The sequence below is a fragment of the Sciurus carolinensis genome, chromosome 11 (assembly GCF_902686445.1).
Source record: "Sciurus carolinensis chromosome 11, mSciCar1.2, whole genome shotgun sequence".
In the NCBI taxonomy this organism is placed as follows: Eukaryota; Metazoa; Chordata; class Mammalia; order Rodentia; family Sciuridae; genus Sciurus; species Sciurus carolinensis.
Window position 1 is genome coordinate 44769664 of NC_062223.1, and position 15168 is coordinate 44784831.

The following is a 15168-nucleotide window of genomic DNA, read 5'->3' on the forward strand; positions in this document are numbered from 1 at the left end:
TAGAAGCAGATATAAAAGTAGCATTCATGTTAACAGTTTTAGAAAAGTTGTTTTAAAACAATGTATGTTAATAAGTAGTAGTCAGTTCATTTTAAATATTTTTAAATTTTGTTTTAATTGCTATTTAGTCAATACCAATAGGTTTAGCCCACATATACTGAACTATCTGAAATCTCAATACATTGGATGACTTTAAAGGTATCCTGAAACAAAGATTTACTAATGAGCAGAATATAAATCTGTTAACAATATTTACCTTCTTAAAAGCACTAAAATCCTTGCTTATCAGTGACACCTAGTGGTCACTAATGTTACCAATGGAAGAACTTTTTTTCAAAGTTAGATATTTGAAGAAACTGCTGATTGCAAATTCAGAACCCAACCCAAACCCCTCTATTTTTTTTTAATCCCTCCCCCACTTTACTTTTTGCAGTGCTGGGGAATGAACACAGGGCTTCCTGCATGCTAGGTAAGCACTCTTACAGACTAAGCTATACCTCCAACCCCCTCAAAATCCCTCTATTATTATAAGTAGTAGGCAGGACAGATAACTGCAAAAATTACACATAATGCCTTCAAATACATATTGAAAAGTACAGAATTTTCTTCAAAATTCTCATGTGTATACTTTTAAATAACCATTCAAAGCTTTTCAAAAAACAATACATTTGAAGTAGACGTCAGCACTGTAAGAATTTTTATTATGACTTTATTTCTAATCAAATAATCTCTAAGATCATCTCTCAAGCAGTGGTACTTGTAACTCAGAAACCATCCTTGACAACAACCTTAACCACATCCAAAAAGCAATTCATCATTTAAGTTTTTTTTTCAAGATCACATCCTGAATTTGTCAAATCTGTCTCCTTTCTTCCATCTCTATTGCTACTAATTAGGTTCAGATTCAATTTGTGCCTGAAAGCTTGCCTTGTAAAATTCAAATTTTACCATGTTGCTTCCCTATTTAAATCCCTCCAAGGGCTCTCCTTTGCTTTTCAGTTTAGGTATAGCATACATGACCTTCCATCATCCCTTTATCTCTTCCCTATCTTCAAATTTATGCTCCAGGAGAACAGCAGATTTTCTCTGTAAAGGATCATGTTAAATATTTTAAGTTTTGCTGGTCATATATGGTCTCTATAGAAACTGCCCAAACCTACCACTGTAGTGGGAAAGCAACTGTATGGAAATACATAAATTTCCAAACAGTGTCTTTGGTCCATGTTCCAATAACAATGTTACATAAGAACAGTCTGGTTGCAGTGGAGCATGCCTGTAATCCCAGTGATTCAGGAGGTTGAAGCAGGAGGATTACAACCTCGTGATCAGCCTTAGCAACTTGGTGAGGTCCTAAGCAACTCAGTGAAACCCTGTCTAAAAAAAAAAAAAACTTAAAAGGGCTGGCAACACTGCTCAGTGGTAAAGGGACCCTGGGTTCAATCCCCAGTAATCCCCCTGCCCCATCAATAAAAAAGGCAGATGATCAGACTTGGTCTGCAGCCAGTTTGTCAACCGCTGCCCTTAACTACCTAACTGCTTGCAATTTCTTGTATACATCACACATAAAGGTTTGATGGCAAATGTAATGTGTGCTTTATATTCATGTATCTTAAAATTGCATCTGTTTTAATTTCTAACAGTATATTAACAAATATAAATACATAAATGCTCTTTATTATTTTCTAGTTTTTAAGAGTGACAAAAGGTTCTAAGGTCAGAAAGTTTGGTATCTGCTGATCTGTTTCAGTACAATTTTCTCATTTTATAAAAAAAAAATGAAGGCATATCTTAGTCATTGGCACATGGTTGGCTGGTAGCATATACATACTAGTATGCATCTTACATATGTCAGAAGTACATATTATTTTATATGTCACTATATCATATTAATTATAAGTTTGAGTTGCTACTTATTTAATTCTTTTTTTCTGGCATTAACAGACACTCAGAAATTTAGAACTAGAGGGGGATTGTTAGTAATCATCTGATCTAATCCCCATTCTGTCCACAAAAGTGAGATAACAAGCATGACTGAGGCTAGAACTCACAAAGGTGAGTTGTTTTTTTTTCTATTAAGGCTACATGTGTGGGCCTACTGAGTTTCAGCTTTTTTTTCCCCTAAAAGCACAGCAGAACGTAGAAGGTAGAGAAATGCTGTAAAGAACAAATGAATTTTACACGGTCAGCATCTGTTCCTCCCCTCACGTAGACTGTCTGAAGGTATCAAGGTGCTCGCTGTGTGGAGCACTCACCCTCGTCATCGCTACTACTAGAATGGATCTCAGGAGATGAGTCAGACTGCGAAGAAGAAAATTCTTCTTTCCATTTCTTCCGTTTCTTTGGTGGTGGCTCAGCTTTTATTTTTAGCTGTTTAACTTTGGGTTTCACAGAAGGAGCTTTTGTTGTTGTAGTTTTTGATGTTGGAGGATCAGAAGTTTTACTGCTACTAGTTGGCTTAGGTTGAACAGTTCTGTAATGTTACAAACAAACTTCATTAATACACTAAACCTTGTTAAACTAAAATAAATTAGGAAAAAAAAAAGTGAGAATCAGAGAAGAAAAATTATTTAAAAACCCTCACCAACTCTTCCAAACTAAATATATGCCCTATACATCTCAATAGTGACTCCCAGCTGGGTGTGGTGGCACATGCCTGTAATCCCAGCAACCTCGGGAGGCTGAGGCAGGAGGATCCCGAGTTCAAAGCCAGCCTCATTTTATGGATAAAAAAGAGGACTTCAGAAAAATTTCTTCTCTATGTCACAAAGAGCTTTTTCACTCTAAATTCAATTATTTTCTATATATTATGGTGACAGTAAAAGGACTAAGGCAAAGAAAAGGATGGTTATCTCATCACACATAGCATGAGTTTTCTAATGTCCACTTCATTCTTTCAAAAGAATCACTTATTTTAACAGGTACTACATTTTCAGACCTGTCTATTATAACATCAAAAACAAATCAGGGGCTGGGGATATAGCTCAGTTGGTAGAGTGCTTGCCTCACATGAACAAGGCCAAAAAAATAAGAAAATTAATCAGTCGGGGTTGGGGTTGTGGCTCAGTAGTAGAGTGCTTGCCTAGCATGCATGAGGCACTGGGTTCAATCCTCAGCACCACATAAAAATTCATAAGTAAAATAAAAGTATTGTGTTGATCTACAAATAAAAAAGAATATTAAAAAAATCAGTCTCTTCAACTGATATAATCTTTTGTACAATGATATTGCCAAAATAGCCCTACAAATATATTTAAAAAATTACATAAGAAAACAAATACCTGATAGTTTGTGAAGGCTTAATTCTTGGTTTTTTGGAACACACGCGGACATACTCCTTTTTGTTTGCATTTTCAATGAACTTCACATATATCCTTTTGTATTTAGTCTTTGCATCTCCAAAATATCCAAGGTACTAAGGAAAGAAATACCTTGAATTATATAATTGTACAATCTACACATAAATATTACTTTGTTGCCTTGACTCTCACCTCTATCCTTCATGTTTTCTAAAATGCAGCTCTGGCCAAGCTAATTTCATCCTGAATAAAAGTGATCTGAGGCTCATTCTCCCCCCCCCCCCGGGGGGTGGGTACCAGAGGTTGAACTCAGGGGCACTCAACCACTGAGCCACATCCCCACCAATATTTTGTATTTTATTTAGAGACAGAGTCTCACTGAGTTGCTTAGTACAGGAAGCCATCTAGGAGCCGTGTGTGAAAGGAACAAACAAGTCATTAGACAGGGAAGCCCTGTGTTGGGAACTACCAGGAGGAGCAAGAATGCCCCCTGGTGCAAGAACGCCTGGCATCCTGATCTACCTCACAGTTCAACTTCAAACACCGTCCCAGAGATAGGGGTAACTCATCAAACCTGTTTACTGCAAGACCCCTGCCACACCGAGAAGCAAGCCTTAAAACAAGGCTCCTCCCACACTGAAGCCTTATAACTATCAATCCCCTTCCATCTGTACCGCTATAAAGCAAGCAAGTGTGGGTTTCTTTGTTAAGAGTCAGACCCTTCTGGGTGACTCAAGAGGTCACGCTCCTGCTTTAAAAATATTCTGGTCTTTTTGTCTTATTTTCTGATATATTACTTTCATAGCTTTTATTTCACAGTCAGCCCATCTCTCCAATGGGTACCGATTCCCTTGCCCACATGAGACTGATTGAGAACTTAGTATCTCACTTTTGTTGAGGCTAACTTTGTACTCTGGATCCTCCTGTCTCAGCCTCCCAAGCCCTGGGATTACAGGCATGCACCACCGAGCTGGGTTAGGCTTATTTTTTTGACTGCAGCCAGTTTATATGGTTATAAAGGCAATCTCATTTGGCAGATGCTTAGCTACTCAAAGCTATTGAAAAGCTATGAAAGTACAAAAGAATAACTTCTGTCAGTCTTCTGGTAAGTCAGGGTATTTGGTAGAATAATATAAGAGCCTATGAGTTCATGTGAAACCTTCAGGCTAATACTAATTCCTTTTCTTTATTTAAAAACAACACAAAACAAAACAAAACACAGTTAAGCAACAGTCATTTAATTTTAAATAGCTGGGATTTACTCACTGATTTTATTTTTAAATCACACTATCAGAGTTTCATATATTATGTAGCTCAAATATTTAAAAATATTCAGTATAAAATGCATTTAAATCTAAAATCATTCTGTAGTTTCTCCTGGATCACTGTTGAAATATAGAAGGCTAATGTAAACAAGCATAATACTTACACTATTTGTAGCTGCAAATTCTCTTTGCCCATCTCGAACTTCTGGAACAAATTTCTGTAATAAAGCTTTTTGTACTTTCCAAATAGCTGGGGGTTCTTTTCCTGATTTTAAAGCCTCCTGTTGTAAGTAATTATTTATATTTTAGATTTATAGAATATCTTAGAGCTGAAAGAAATATTAAAGACCTACTCAATGGTTTATTTCTAATCACTACTGAATTTCTGTTATAATTCTCTTTTTCCCCGTGCAGTGCTAGGGATCAAATCCTGGGTTTTGTGCATGTTACGGAAGCATTCTAACACTAAGTTGTTGTACCCCAGCCCCTAGCAATAACTCTTTATAAGTTGGTTAGGTTATTCAGTATCTGCTTAAATTCTTCCAGAAATAGGAAGCTCACTAACACAAGTAGATCATTACCCTTTTGTCAGAAAGTCTTCTGCTAATGATATTGTCATATATTATTTATGAAATTTTATTAAAAGTATATACATATTTCAAAAGGCCAGAAACCCCTCAATATGCTAAAATATTTACAGTAGTTAATTATGAATGGTAGAAATACAGTTATTTGAATGCTATGTTTGTTGTTCTAGCTAATGCCATTCCTCTCTGCTCCAATGTAAGAAAAAAAAATAAAAGCAAAGGCAAGCAAACAAAAACTCAAAAATATATCATCTTAAGCATGGCTAAAAGTTTCTTATGTGAAATTCTAACATTCTACTCATGGCTCTACAATTTGAAGCTATGAAATTAAGTCTAATTATACTTTTTCATGGTAGTTCTGTTATTTTTCTTTAAGCTTTAAAATTATATAAATCACCATTTTCTAAACATACTGAGTTGGAAGCCTTGAAAAACTTAACATTTCAAAAATGGTATAATTACTAGCACCAACTGCATCTGACTGGTCAGAAACACATCATATCAAGATAAAATTAAAACTATTTTCAATTTTTCCTTTTTCAAAATATCTAACCTAACATCTACTAGTTGATCTTATCAAATACTTAAATAATTGTAAAAATATAACATTTGTAACAGAAGGTAGATGAATGCTACTGAAGTTACCATGAAGGCTATAAATGCATTGTAAGTTGAACTATGACCTTTAAATTTGTGAATGTTCACATTACCTTAAAAGTCTCTATGTCTTCTATCTTTACCACAAATTCATCACGCTCTCTGTACTGGCCTTCTCCTCCACTTCCTGTGTTTTCCTCATCTGTAAAACCTTCTATGGCAACAGTGTCTTGTTCTTTTGCAAACTGTTCTAAAGGAAGACCATCAAGTTCAATGGGTTTTGGGGGTTCTGAAGAATTTGTATTTTCCAGGATGTTTATTGCAGATGAAGTAGACTGGAGAGATTCTTGCTTAACTGCACCCACAGTGGTGGAGGAAGTAGTAACAGTACTAGTAGTATTGGCAGATGGGCTAGAACTTGCCACGTGTAGGGCTTCTGAAACCAAATCAAGTAAATGCAAATCAGTAATATAATATTTAAACATTTACGTATTTTGAGTAAAATCTGAACAGTTTAGAAAGAAAGGGACGATTATTTTTGCAATCAATTGGTTGAAACAGTCAAAACCACTGGAAGAAATTTAAAAATGGCTATCAATTTCCAAGAATCAAAGTCATGAGAACTGAATCTGGATGACAAGAAGATTGCAATGCAAATCTGCATGTATGTATGTATGTATGTATCCTTACCCCCAATTCCACTTTAAGTTGACCAAAAAAGACATATTTAAAAGAAGAATCACATAAAAGTGATAAAAGAAAAGGTCAGGCAACTAAAGCTGTAAAGAATTCCTAGAAAATGAAAGGCTAATTAGATGTGGGAGAGGAAAATATCCCCAAAATACTATGAAAAAGCACTAGAAACTAATGGGTGGGGATATAAAGAAATATGGAAAACCTATGTCAATAAATTAAATAACCTAGATGAAATGGACAACTTCATAGGAAGACACAAACTACTACTAAAAAGGACTCAGGAAGAAAGGGAAAATCTAAATAGACTAATATAAAGGAAAAAAAAAAAAGTAATTTAAAAGCATCCTCAAACACAGGCCAAATGGCTTCAATGATGAATTCTATCAACAGTTAAAGAATCAACACCAATCCTTTACTAACTCCAAAAAAATAGGAGGAAACAATTTCCAACTCATTCTATGAGGCCAGTATTATTCTAATATCAAAACTAGACAAAAATATCATGAAAAAACTACAGACCATGATATAAGCACGAAAATCCTAAACAAAATACGAGCAAATCTGCTAAAGTATAGAAAGAATCATACAAGGGCTAGGGACATAGTTGTGGTTGAGTGCATGATTAGCATGCATGAGGCCATGGTTTCAATCCCTAGAATCAAAAATGAAAAAAAAAAAAAGAATAAGAATCACTCAGTCATGACCAAGTGGGACTTATCTTAGGAATAAAGGTTAGCTTAACATCTTCAAATCAATCAATGCTGTCCCCCTGCCTGTAATTCTAGCAACTCTGGAGGCTAAGGTAGGGGGATCTCTAATTCAAGGTAAGCCTCTACAGCCTGGTGAGACTCTTCCTCGAATAAAAAAAAAAAAAAAAAAAAAGTTGAAGCCAGTGGCACTCTACCACTACTTGTGGCTCAGTGGTAGAGTGTCCCTGGGTTCAATCTCCAATATCACAAAAGGGGGGGATCAATCAATCAACACAAAATACTATGTTAATAGAACAAAGGACTAAACCATAGGATCATCTCAACACATGAGATAATGCACTTGACAAAATTTAATACCCTTTCATGATAAAACAAACAAACAAACCTAAAATCAGAAGACAGCTTACCCAAATGATAGATAATACCTAAGAAAACTCACTATCATCATACTTAATGTTGAAAAACTGGATGCTTTCTCCTAAGAAAGATATCTAAAGAAGTAAAATTACCTTCATTTGTTGATGAGAGATCTTGTATATATAGAAAATTCTAAGGAATTACTAAAGGACTATTAGAACTAGTAAATGAGTTCAGCAAGACTGAAGGAAACAAGAAGCCCAATATACAACAATCAAATGTATTTCTATATACCTATAATGAAAAATCCAAAAATGAAAATAGAAACACAATTTACAACAGTTCAGAAACAAAATATTTAGGAATAAATTTAATGATATGCAAAGCTTACATTGTGAAAACTACAAAACACTGTTCAAAAAATTAAAAAATGCCCAACTATATAATTAGGAAAATATCCCATGTTCATGGATCAGAAAACTTAACACTGTTAAAATGGCAATACCCCTCAAATTGATATACAGATTCAACCCAACCCCTATAAAAATTCTAGCTGTATTTTTTTCCATTAATTGGCACACTGATTCCAAAAGTCATGGAAATGAAGAAGACCCAGGATAGCTGAAATAATCTTGAAAGTAGAAGAGTAAAGCTGGAAGATTCACTCCCAATTTTAAAATTTACTAAAATTTACTATAAAGCTACAGTAATCAAGGTAGTATATTAACAGACACAATACAGTCATAAGATCAGTGGAGCAGAAAGATCTTCTGGACTCCTACATTTGAAAAAATTTTCAACAAAAGTGCCAAAACTATTAAGTAGGGAAAGAACAGTCTATTCAACAAATGGTGCTTGGATACCTGGACAGCCACATATGAAAGAATAAAGTTGGAACTCTACCTCACACCATATACAAAATTTACTAAAAACAGATAATAAACCTAAGTGTAAAAGCTAAAATTATCAAATTCTTAGAGGAAACAGGTGTAAAGCTTTTTTTTTTTTCTTCCCTTCCCATTTAGAGACAGTGTTACTAAGTTGTTTAGGCCCTTGCGAAAGTGCTTAGGCTAGTCTTAAATTTGTGATCCTCTTGCCTCAGTCTCTGTGTCACTGGGATTACAGGTATGTGTCACCATGCCTGACTCATGGGTGTAAATCTTTATGACCTTGGGTTAAGGTTTTAGAAATGCCACCAAGAGCATATGTAACCAAAGAAAACAAAATGAACTTCATCCAAATGTAAAACTAATGCCATCAAGAAAGTGAAAAGATAACCTAGAGAATGGGAAACAATCATAAATAAAAATATACTTACCAAAGATTTATATCCAGAATATTTGCAGAACTCATAATCTCAATAAAGACAAATAATTTTAAAAATGGGCAAAGGATCTGAATAAATGTTTGTCCCAAGAAGATATTAAAAAAGAACCAAAAAGCACATGAAAGGCCACTCAACAGGAGTCATTAAATAAATGCAAAACAAAATGAGATACAACTTTCACAGCCATAGCATGGCTTTAGATAGTAATAATACACAATGACCAGTGTTAGCAAGAATGTGGAGTAATTGCAACCCTCATACAATGTCAATGGGAATGTAAAATAGTACAGTCTCCAAACTTTGGATATCAAGTTTAGTCATTCCTCCATTAAACAAGGAAATATGATGGCTGAGGAATTTGACTACTGGACATGCAGAAAAATAAAAACAAATGTTCACACAAAAATTTGTACGTGGTAAAAACCAACCAACCAACAAACAAAAAAGCCCAAATTTGGACATGAAGCTGGGAATGCAGCTTGGTGGTACAGTGCTTGCCCAGCATGTGTGAGGCCCTGGGTTCCATCCCTAGCAGTGCAAAAAAATAAAAAATCTTGTACATTACTGTTCATAGCAGTAGTATTCAAAATAGTCAAAATGTGTGTATGTGAGGGGGGACCAAAATGTTCACTAACTAATGAATGAATACACAAAATATGGTATCGTTACATTACTATGAAATAAAAAGGAATATCATGGATGCTAAAAAACATTATGCTAAATTAAGGAAGCCAGCCAGAAAAGGTCTCCTATTATATGACTTATTTTATATGAAATGTCCTAAATAGGTAAATTTACAGAAAATGAAAGTACATTAGTGGTCGCCTATGGCTTGACAAGGTGTTGAGATTGACTGCTAATGGGCAGGGGGTACAGGCATTTTTGAATGAATGATGAAAAATGTTCTAAAATTAGGCCATGGTGATGGTTGCACAATTCTATGAAACCACTCAGTGCATTTTATTTTTTTGATTGTTGATGGACCTTTTGTTTTACTCATATTTATATGTGGTGCTGAGATCGAATCCAGTGCCTCTCACGTGTTAGGCAAGTGTTCTACCACTGAGCCACACAACCCCAGCCCAGTCAGTACATTTTAAATGGGTAGATGTTATGTTAAATGAATTATAATTCAATAAAGCTGTTGAAAAAAACTTTGAACACCAGACCTGAGAGACAAATCCTAGGTTGAGGAACAAATATAATGTAGCATTCTAATGGTAATTCTGAATAATACTAATGAATTAAAATAATAACAATATATACAAAAACAATACTAAAGACACAAAAGCCAGTGAGCCTTCACTTATACTAACCTATGCAGCAGGGATATTTGGTTATAGGTTAAATTGTAAAAGCTGTTTCTTTTAAAAATGTTAATTCTATTTGCTTAGAGTGATAGAGAATTGAGAGAGAATCAAAGCAGACCTCAGACATGCATACTAAAGTACTTCACAGGTACAGTAAAGCCCTGATTTTTCTTATCAGTCAGTCAACCTGTTCTTATACCAAATTAAAGCTACCCTTATACACAGTTAAGGGGAAAATTCAGCTGAGAAAGTACAGATGAATAATTTTATCTGATATTAGAAGCCCATACTGTAGAATTTTATCCCAATGTAATATATAGCTCTATAAAACTATAGCTACACTATAACACTTTTCTATCACAGAAATAGGTATATAAATGAACACTGTCTTGTCTGTGACAGGTTCTATATATTAGACATTTCTAACATTATAATAATTGTTGACCCAAAATAGTATTTCAAATGTTAATGAAAAAGAATGTTTTGTTGGGTGGATACAGCATTTAAAGATTACTTGTTCAAGGATCCATGAGTAAATATTACTAACTGTGATAGGTTTTACAATCAATTTTATTTTTGTCCATTTTAATTGAGAAACTATATTCATATAAATAATAGATGAATGAAGGAGTAAAAGGGATTTTTTAATAGCAATGACACTGTATTCTACAAATGCCCCCTGCCTATTTTTTCTTTTTCTGCAGTGCTGGGCATTGAACCAAGGGCCTTATGCACACAAGGCAGGTGTTCTACCACTAAGCTACATTTGCCTAGCATGCGTGAGGCACTGGGTTTGATACTTAGCACTGCATACAAACATAAGCAAATAAAATAAAGGTATGCTGTTCATCTACAACTACAAAAAAATTTTTTTTAAACATAAATGAATAAATAATTTTAAACAACATGCTTCAGCCAGATGCAAAAAGAGGAGATGTTACCTCAAGGTAAAGTGCTAAATAGGTAAATCTCAACAGGTACTATTTACACATTACTAAGGATGTCTTGAGTATAAAATACAAGCATGTGGTAACAATAATATTTAAGTTAGAATAGAGTTAAATGGGAGTGTCAGTGTTAAAAAATCTGCATTATCTAAGAAGATACTGGCAGATTTTGAGAAGTTAAAAATGCATATTGTAACCAGGAAAAGAACAGAAATACTTCACCAAAACAATCAGGAGGGTGGGAAAGAATGACATGAGTGAAACAAAACTAATCATGTATTGACACTTCTTTGTTTTTGTTATGTTTTCTGTAGTGCTAGGGATTGAATGCAGAGTCTCATGCATGAACCCTGGGCTACACCCTCTCCCCCTATGAATAATTACCAAAACCAAGTGATACATGAATTGATTTCATTATGCTAATTTTTCTACTTTTAATATGTTGAAATTTCCATTATAAAAAGTTAAGGTCTTCCTCTGCTTCCTGGTGCTGTATCCTGAGCTGCTTTTCTCCACCACACTCTTCTGCCATGAAGTTCTTCTGCCTCACCTAGAGCATAAAGCAATGGAGCTAGCTGACTATGCACTGGGACCTCTGAAACCCCAGAAACAGTTTCATATTTCCTTTAATTGGGGAAACTAATTGGTGGTGAATGTAAAAGTCAATGTGGGGAGTGGTAAGGGAGGAGTGCTAGGGACTGAATTGGAGTAGGTTTGTTCCATGCTTCTGTTATTATGTCAGGGTGTATCCTGATGTTGTATATAACAAAAAAGAATAAAAAATAAAATAGCATTCAAAGGATAGGAAAGAAGGAAATATGGGATGAATTTAACAAAATCAAGTTATATGCATATGTAAATGTACCACAGGGAATTCACCTTTCTGTATGTGGAAAATACCAATCAAAATAAGTAAGTACCCAGTTGAGGAAGATTGATAGAGTAGAGTAAGAAGAATGGGGGAAGAAGAGGGAAGAGAAATTGGGGGAATGGTGACTGAAATAAAATTCCATGCATGTATGACTGTCAAAATGAACCCACTATGTATTATAATGCTCTAATAAAAAAAGTAAAAATAAAATAAGGAAGCATAGATTCAAAGCTAAAAAAAATAAAAAGTTAAATGTAGTCATGGAGAATTTAGGTTATCATATAGTGCAAGGCCTACAACTGGATGCTGTATAAAAGAATGTGACTTGACAGAATTCTAAGTAATTGAAAAGACTGAGACCCAAGAACAGTACCCATCTTAATTACTTCTTATTATTTCATTAGTTCTCATTACTTCATCCATGACCTAGTATTTCTGTGTATGAATGTCTGTAATGAATAAAGAATTAATTAAAATATTATTTTAAAAAATTAAGCACAGTTGGGAATACAGCTATAAATGGTAAAGTGTGTACTTAAGTGTATACTTAGTATGTGTGAGGTACTGGATTCAGTTCCCAGCACGCGCGCGCGCACACACCCACCCACCCACCCACACACACACACACACACAGTTAAGCAAAAAATAAAAATAAAGTATAACTTCCAAAGAAATTGAGGGAAATTTGATTGATATTGTATAATGCCCTTTATACTGAGTTTTAAAACAAACTAAAGTACAGTGAATACAGATGCCTTCAAAGGTGATACATTTATAAAAGAAAAGCTACAGAGAGCTGGGCAATTACACAAGTCTGTAATTCCAGCTACACAAGAAACTGAGGCAGAGGATTCAAAGTTTGAAGTCAGTTCTGGGCAACTTGGTGAGATCTGTCTCAAAATGAAAAAGGGGTGGGATACAGCTTAGCAGAAAGAGCTCTTGCTCACATTTGCAAGACCTTGAGTTCAATAACCAATATGACTGCACCCCCACAAATAAAAGGGAGAGAAAGAAAAGCAGAATACCATCCAAACCAATTAGTGGTTAGTGGTTAGCTCTAAAGATTAGTGGGTATTAACTTAGTACTTAATTTATTTTTTTATTTTATTGCTTTCCAATTAATGGAATTTAATGCCATAAATTTTCTTCTTTGTTCCTCATTCTGACCACATCCCATTAGTTTCAATGTACTACTCTTCATACCAAGCAGTAAGTCATTTCAGTTTTAGTTTCCTTTTTAAGCCAAGATTTAGAAGGGTAGATAATTCTTTCTTTCTTTTCTTTTCTTTTCTTTTTTTTTTTTTTCTTTTTGCTAGTATCTGAAATTACTGCATGGTAGTCAGGGAATATGGCCTGAATAATGTGTGCAATTTTCAAATTTATGAAAATTCTGTTGTATACTTTTAACTTTGTTATATTTCCATATATGAGTTATATTTCACAAGAAAATGTGTTTTGAAAGAAAACACAGATATGGAAAAACACTAAAAAACGTGAACAACAATAAAATCAGTATGGCAATATCAGAAATCATTAAATGGGTAAAAGAATATTTTTATTATGTTAACAGGAAATTTGACTGTAGTAAAATTTTATGCACCTAATTACATGAGCTTAAAACATATCAAGTAAACAGTATTAGAAAAACAATAAAACATAGTGGGAAACTTTAACACACCTTTCTCAGGAATCAAGAGATCAAGCAATCTAAAAATAAACAAGGATAGAGAGGATTTTAAAAATCTTTTTATTACTATAAAATTTTAAACATACACAAAGTAGAAAATGCAAACCTTCATGTACTACATAACTCAACCTTAATAAGCATAAACATTTTATTTGAGTTTTTTTGGAGGGTGCAAGGTTGGTATTGGGGATTGAACAAAGGAGTGCTTTGCCACTGAGTACATCCCTAGTACTATTTTATCTTTGAGACAGGGTCTTGCTAAATTGCTGAGGCTGGCCTTGGATTTTTGGTCATCCTGCCTCAGCCTCTCCAGTTGCTGGTATTACAGCTGTGCATCCACCACAAATGTTTTTGATATACTTGTTTCATCTGTCACTGTATATCTGTTGGGGTATTCTAATGCAAATCCTAGACATGTTATCTTCCTCCAAATATAATCCAAAATATAATAACACATGTACATTTTCTTATATAATGGAATGTCATTTATTATCTTAAAAATTAAAAGAAAGGGCTGGGGATATAGCTCAGTTGTTAGCATGCTTGCCTCATAAGTACAAGGCCCTGGGTTCAATCTCCAGCACCACAAAAAAATAAATAAAATAAAAGACATAAAGGATTTGAACAATGTTTTCTGTACTTAGTGCATTTAACAAGCCACTAACAAAATTTTGATCAACTTCTAAATACAGACATATTCCCTGAACAAAATATGAATTAATTTTTAAAAATAACAAACTAGTATTTAATAGAAGAAAACCCATGCCCATTCCTCACAACTCTTGTGTTAAAAAAGAAATCAAAACTGAAATGACAAATTGTTTAAGAAAGACAGTATAAACATCATAAATTGAACAAGTGGGACATGTCCTAAGCATAGTATAAAGAAAACTAAAAACTTAGTATGCTATGTAGTAGATAGAAAATATAAAAATAAGCATTAAAGTCAAGAAGCTAGAAAGAGAATAATAAATTAAACACAAAGAAGATGGGGAAAGGATTAATATGAAGGCAGAAATTAAGAAAAAGTAGGTCAAGTGAAACAGGAAAGTATGTTTGTTTTTGAAAAAAATCACTTAATAGGCAAAAACTTCACAGACAACTGATAAGGAAAAATATGCAAAAAACCATTAGGAGTAAGAAAGCACACATAATTACAGAAGCAGAAAAAAGACTAAAAACCTATGTACAAGTTTATAACAACAAATTTAAAAAACTAAATGACAGAAATAATTTTCCTAGAAATCATGCCTTTCTTAAATTGCCCCAGATAAATCAAGTTACATCAGGGGAAAAAAAAAGGGAAAGATGACCAATCAGATCTATTCAAGTTCTATCAAATCCCTATTATATAGGATAAACTTTTTCAAAGCTTAGACAAACATGAAAACTTTGCCAGTTTAATCTGGAAGACCGATTTAATCCTAAATATAAAAGTAAACAAACTTAAGACTGAAACACAAAAATAAACCACTATAACCTCATTTATGAGTCTAAGCTTAAAATATTAACAAGTTA

The 15168-nt window shown here is 34.0% G+C and overlaps 1 protein-coding gene and 1 long non-coding RNA gene across 2 annotated transcripts in view; one reads left to right on the top strand and one right to left on the bottom strand.

Annotated features, from left to right (window-relative positions):
* LOC124958748 (uncharacterized) overlaps positions 1-15168 on the top strand; it is a 66818-nt gene that overhangs the window by 35345 nt on the left and 16305 nt on the right. The gene's annotated exons all lie outside the window — the stretch shown is intronic.
* Positions 1-15168, bottom strand: part of Qser1 (glutamine and serine rich 1) — an 86048-nt gene that overhangs the window by 12229 nt on the left and 58651 nt on the right. Inside the window, 4 exon segments of the mRNA XM_047517137.1 lie at positions 2253-2470; positions 3279-3412; positions 4726-4842; positions 5859-6181. Of these exon segments, the coding sequence (XP_047373093.1) occupies positions 2253-2470; positions 3279-3412; positions 4726-4842; positions 5859-6181 (792 nt within the window).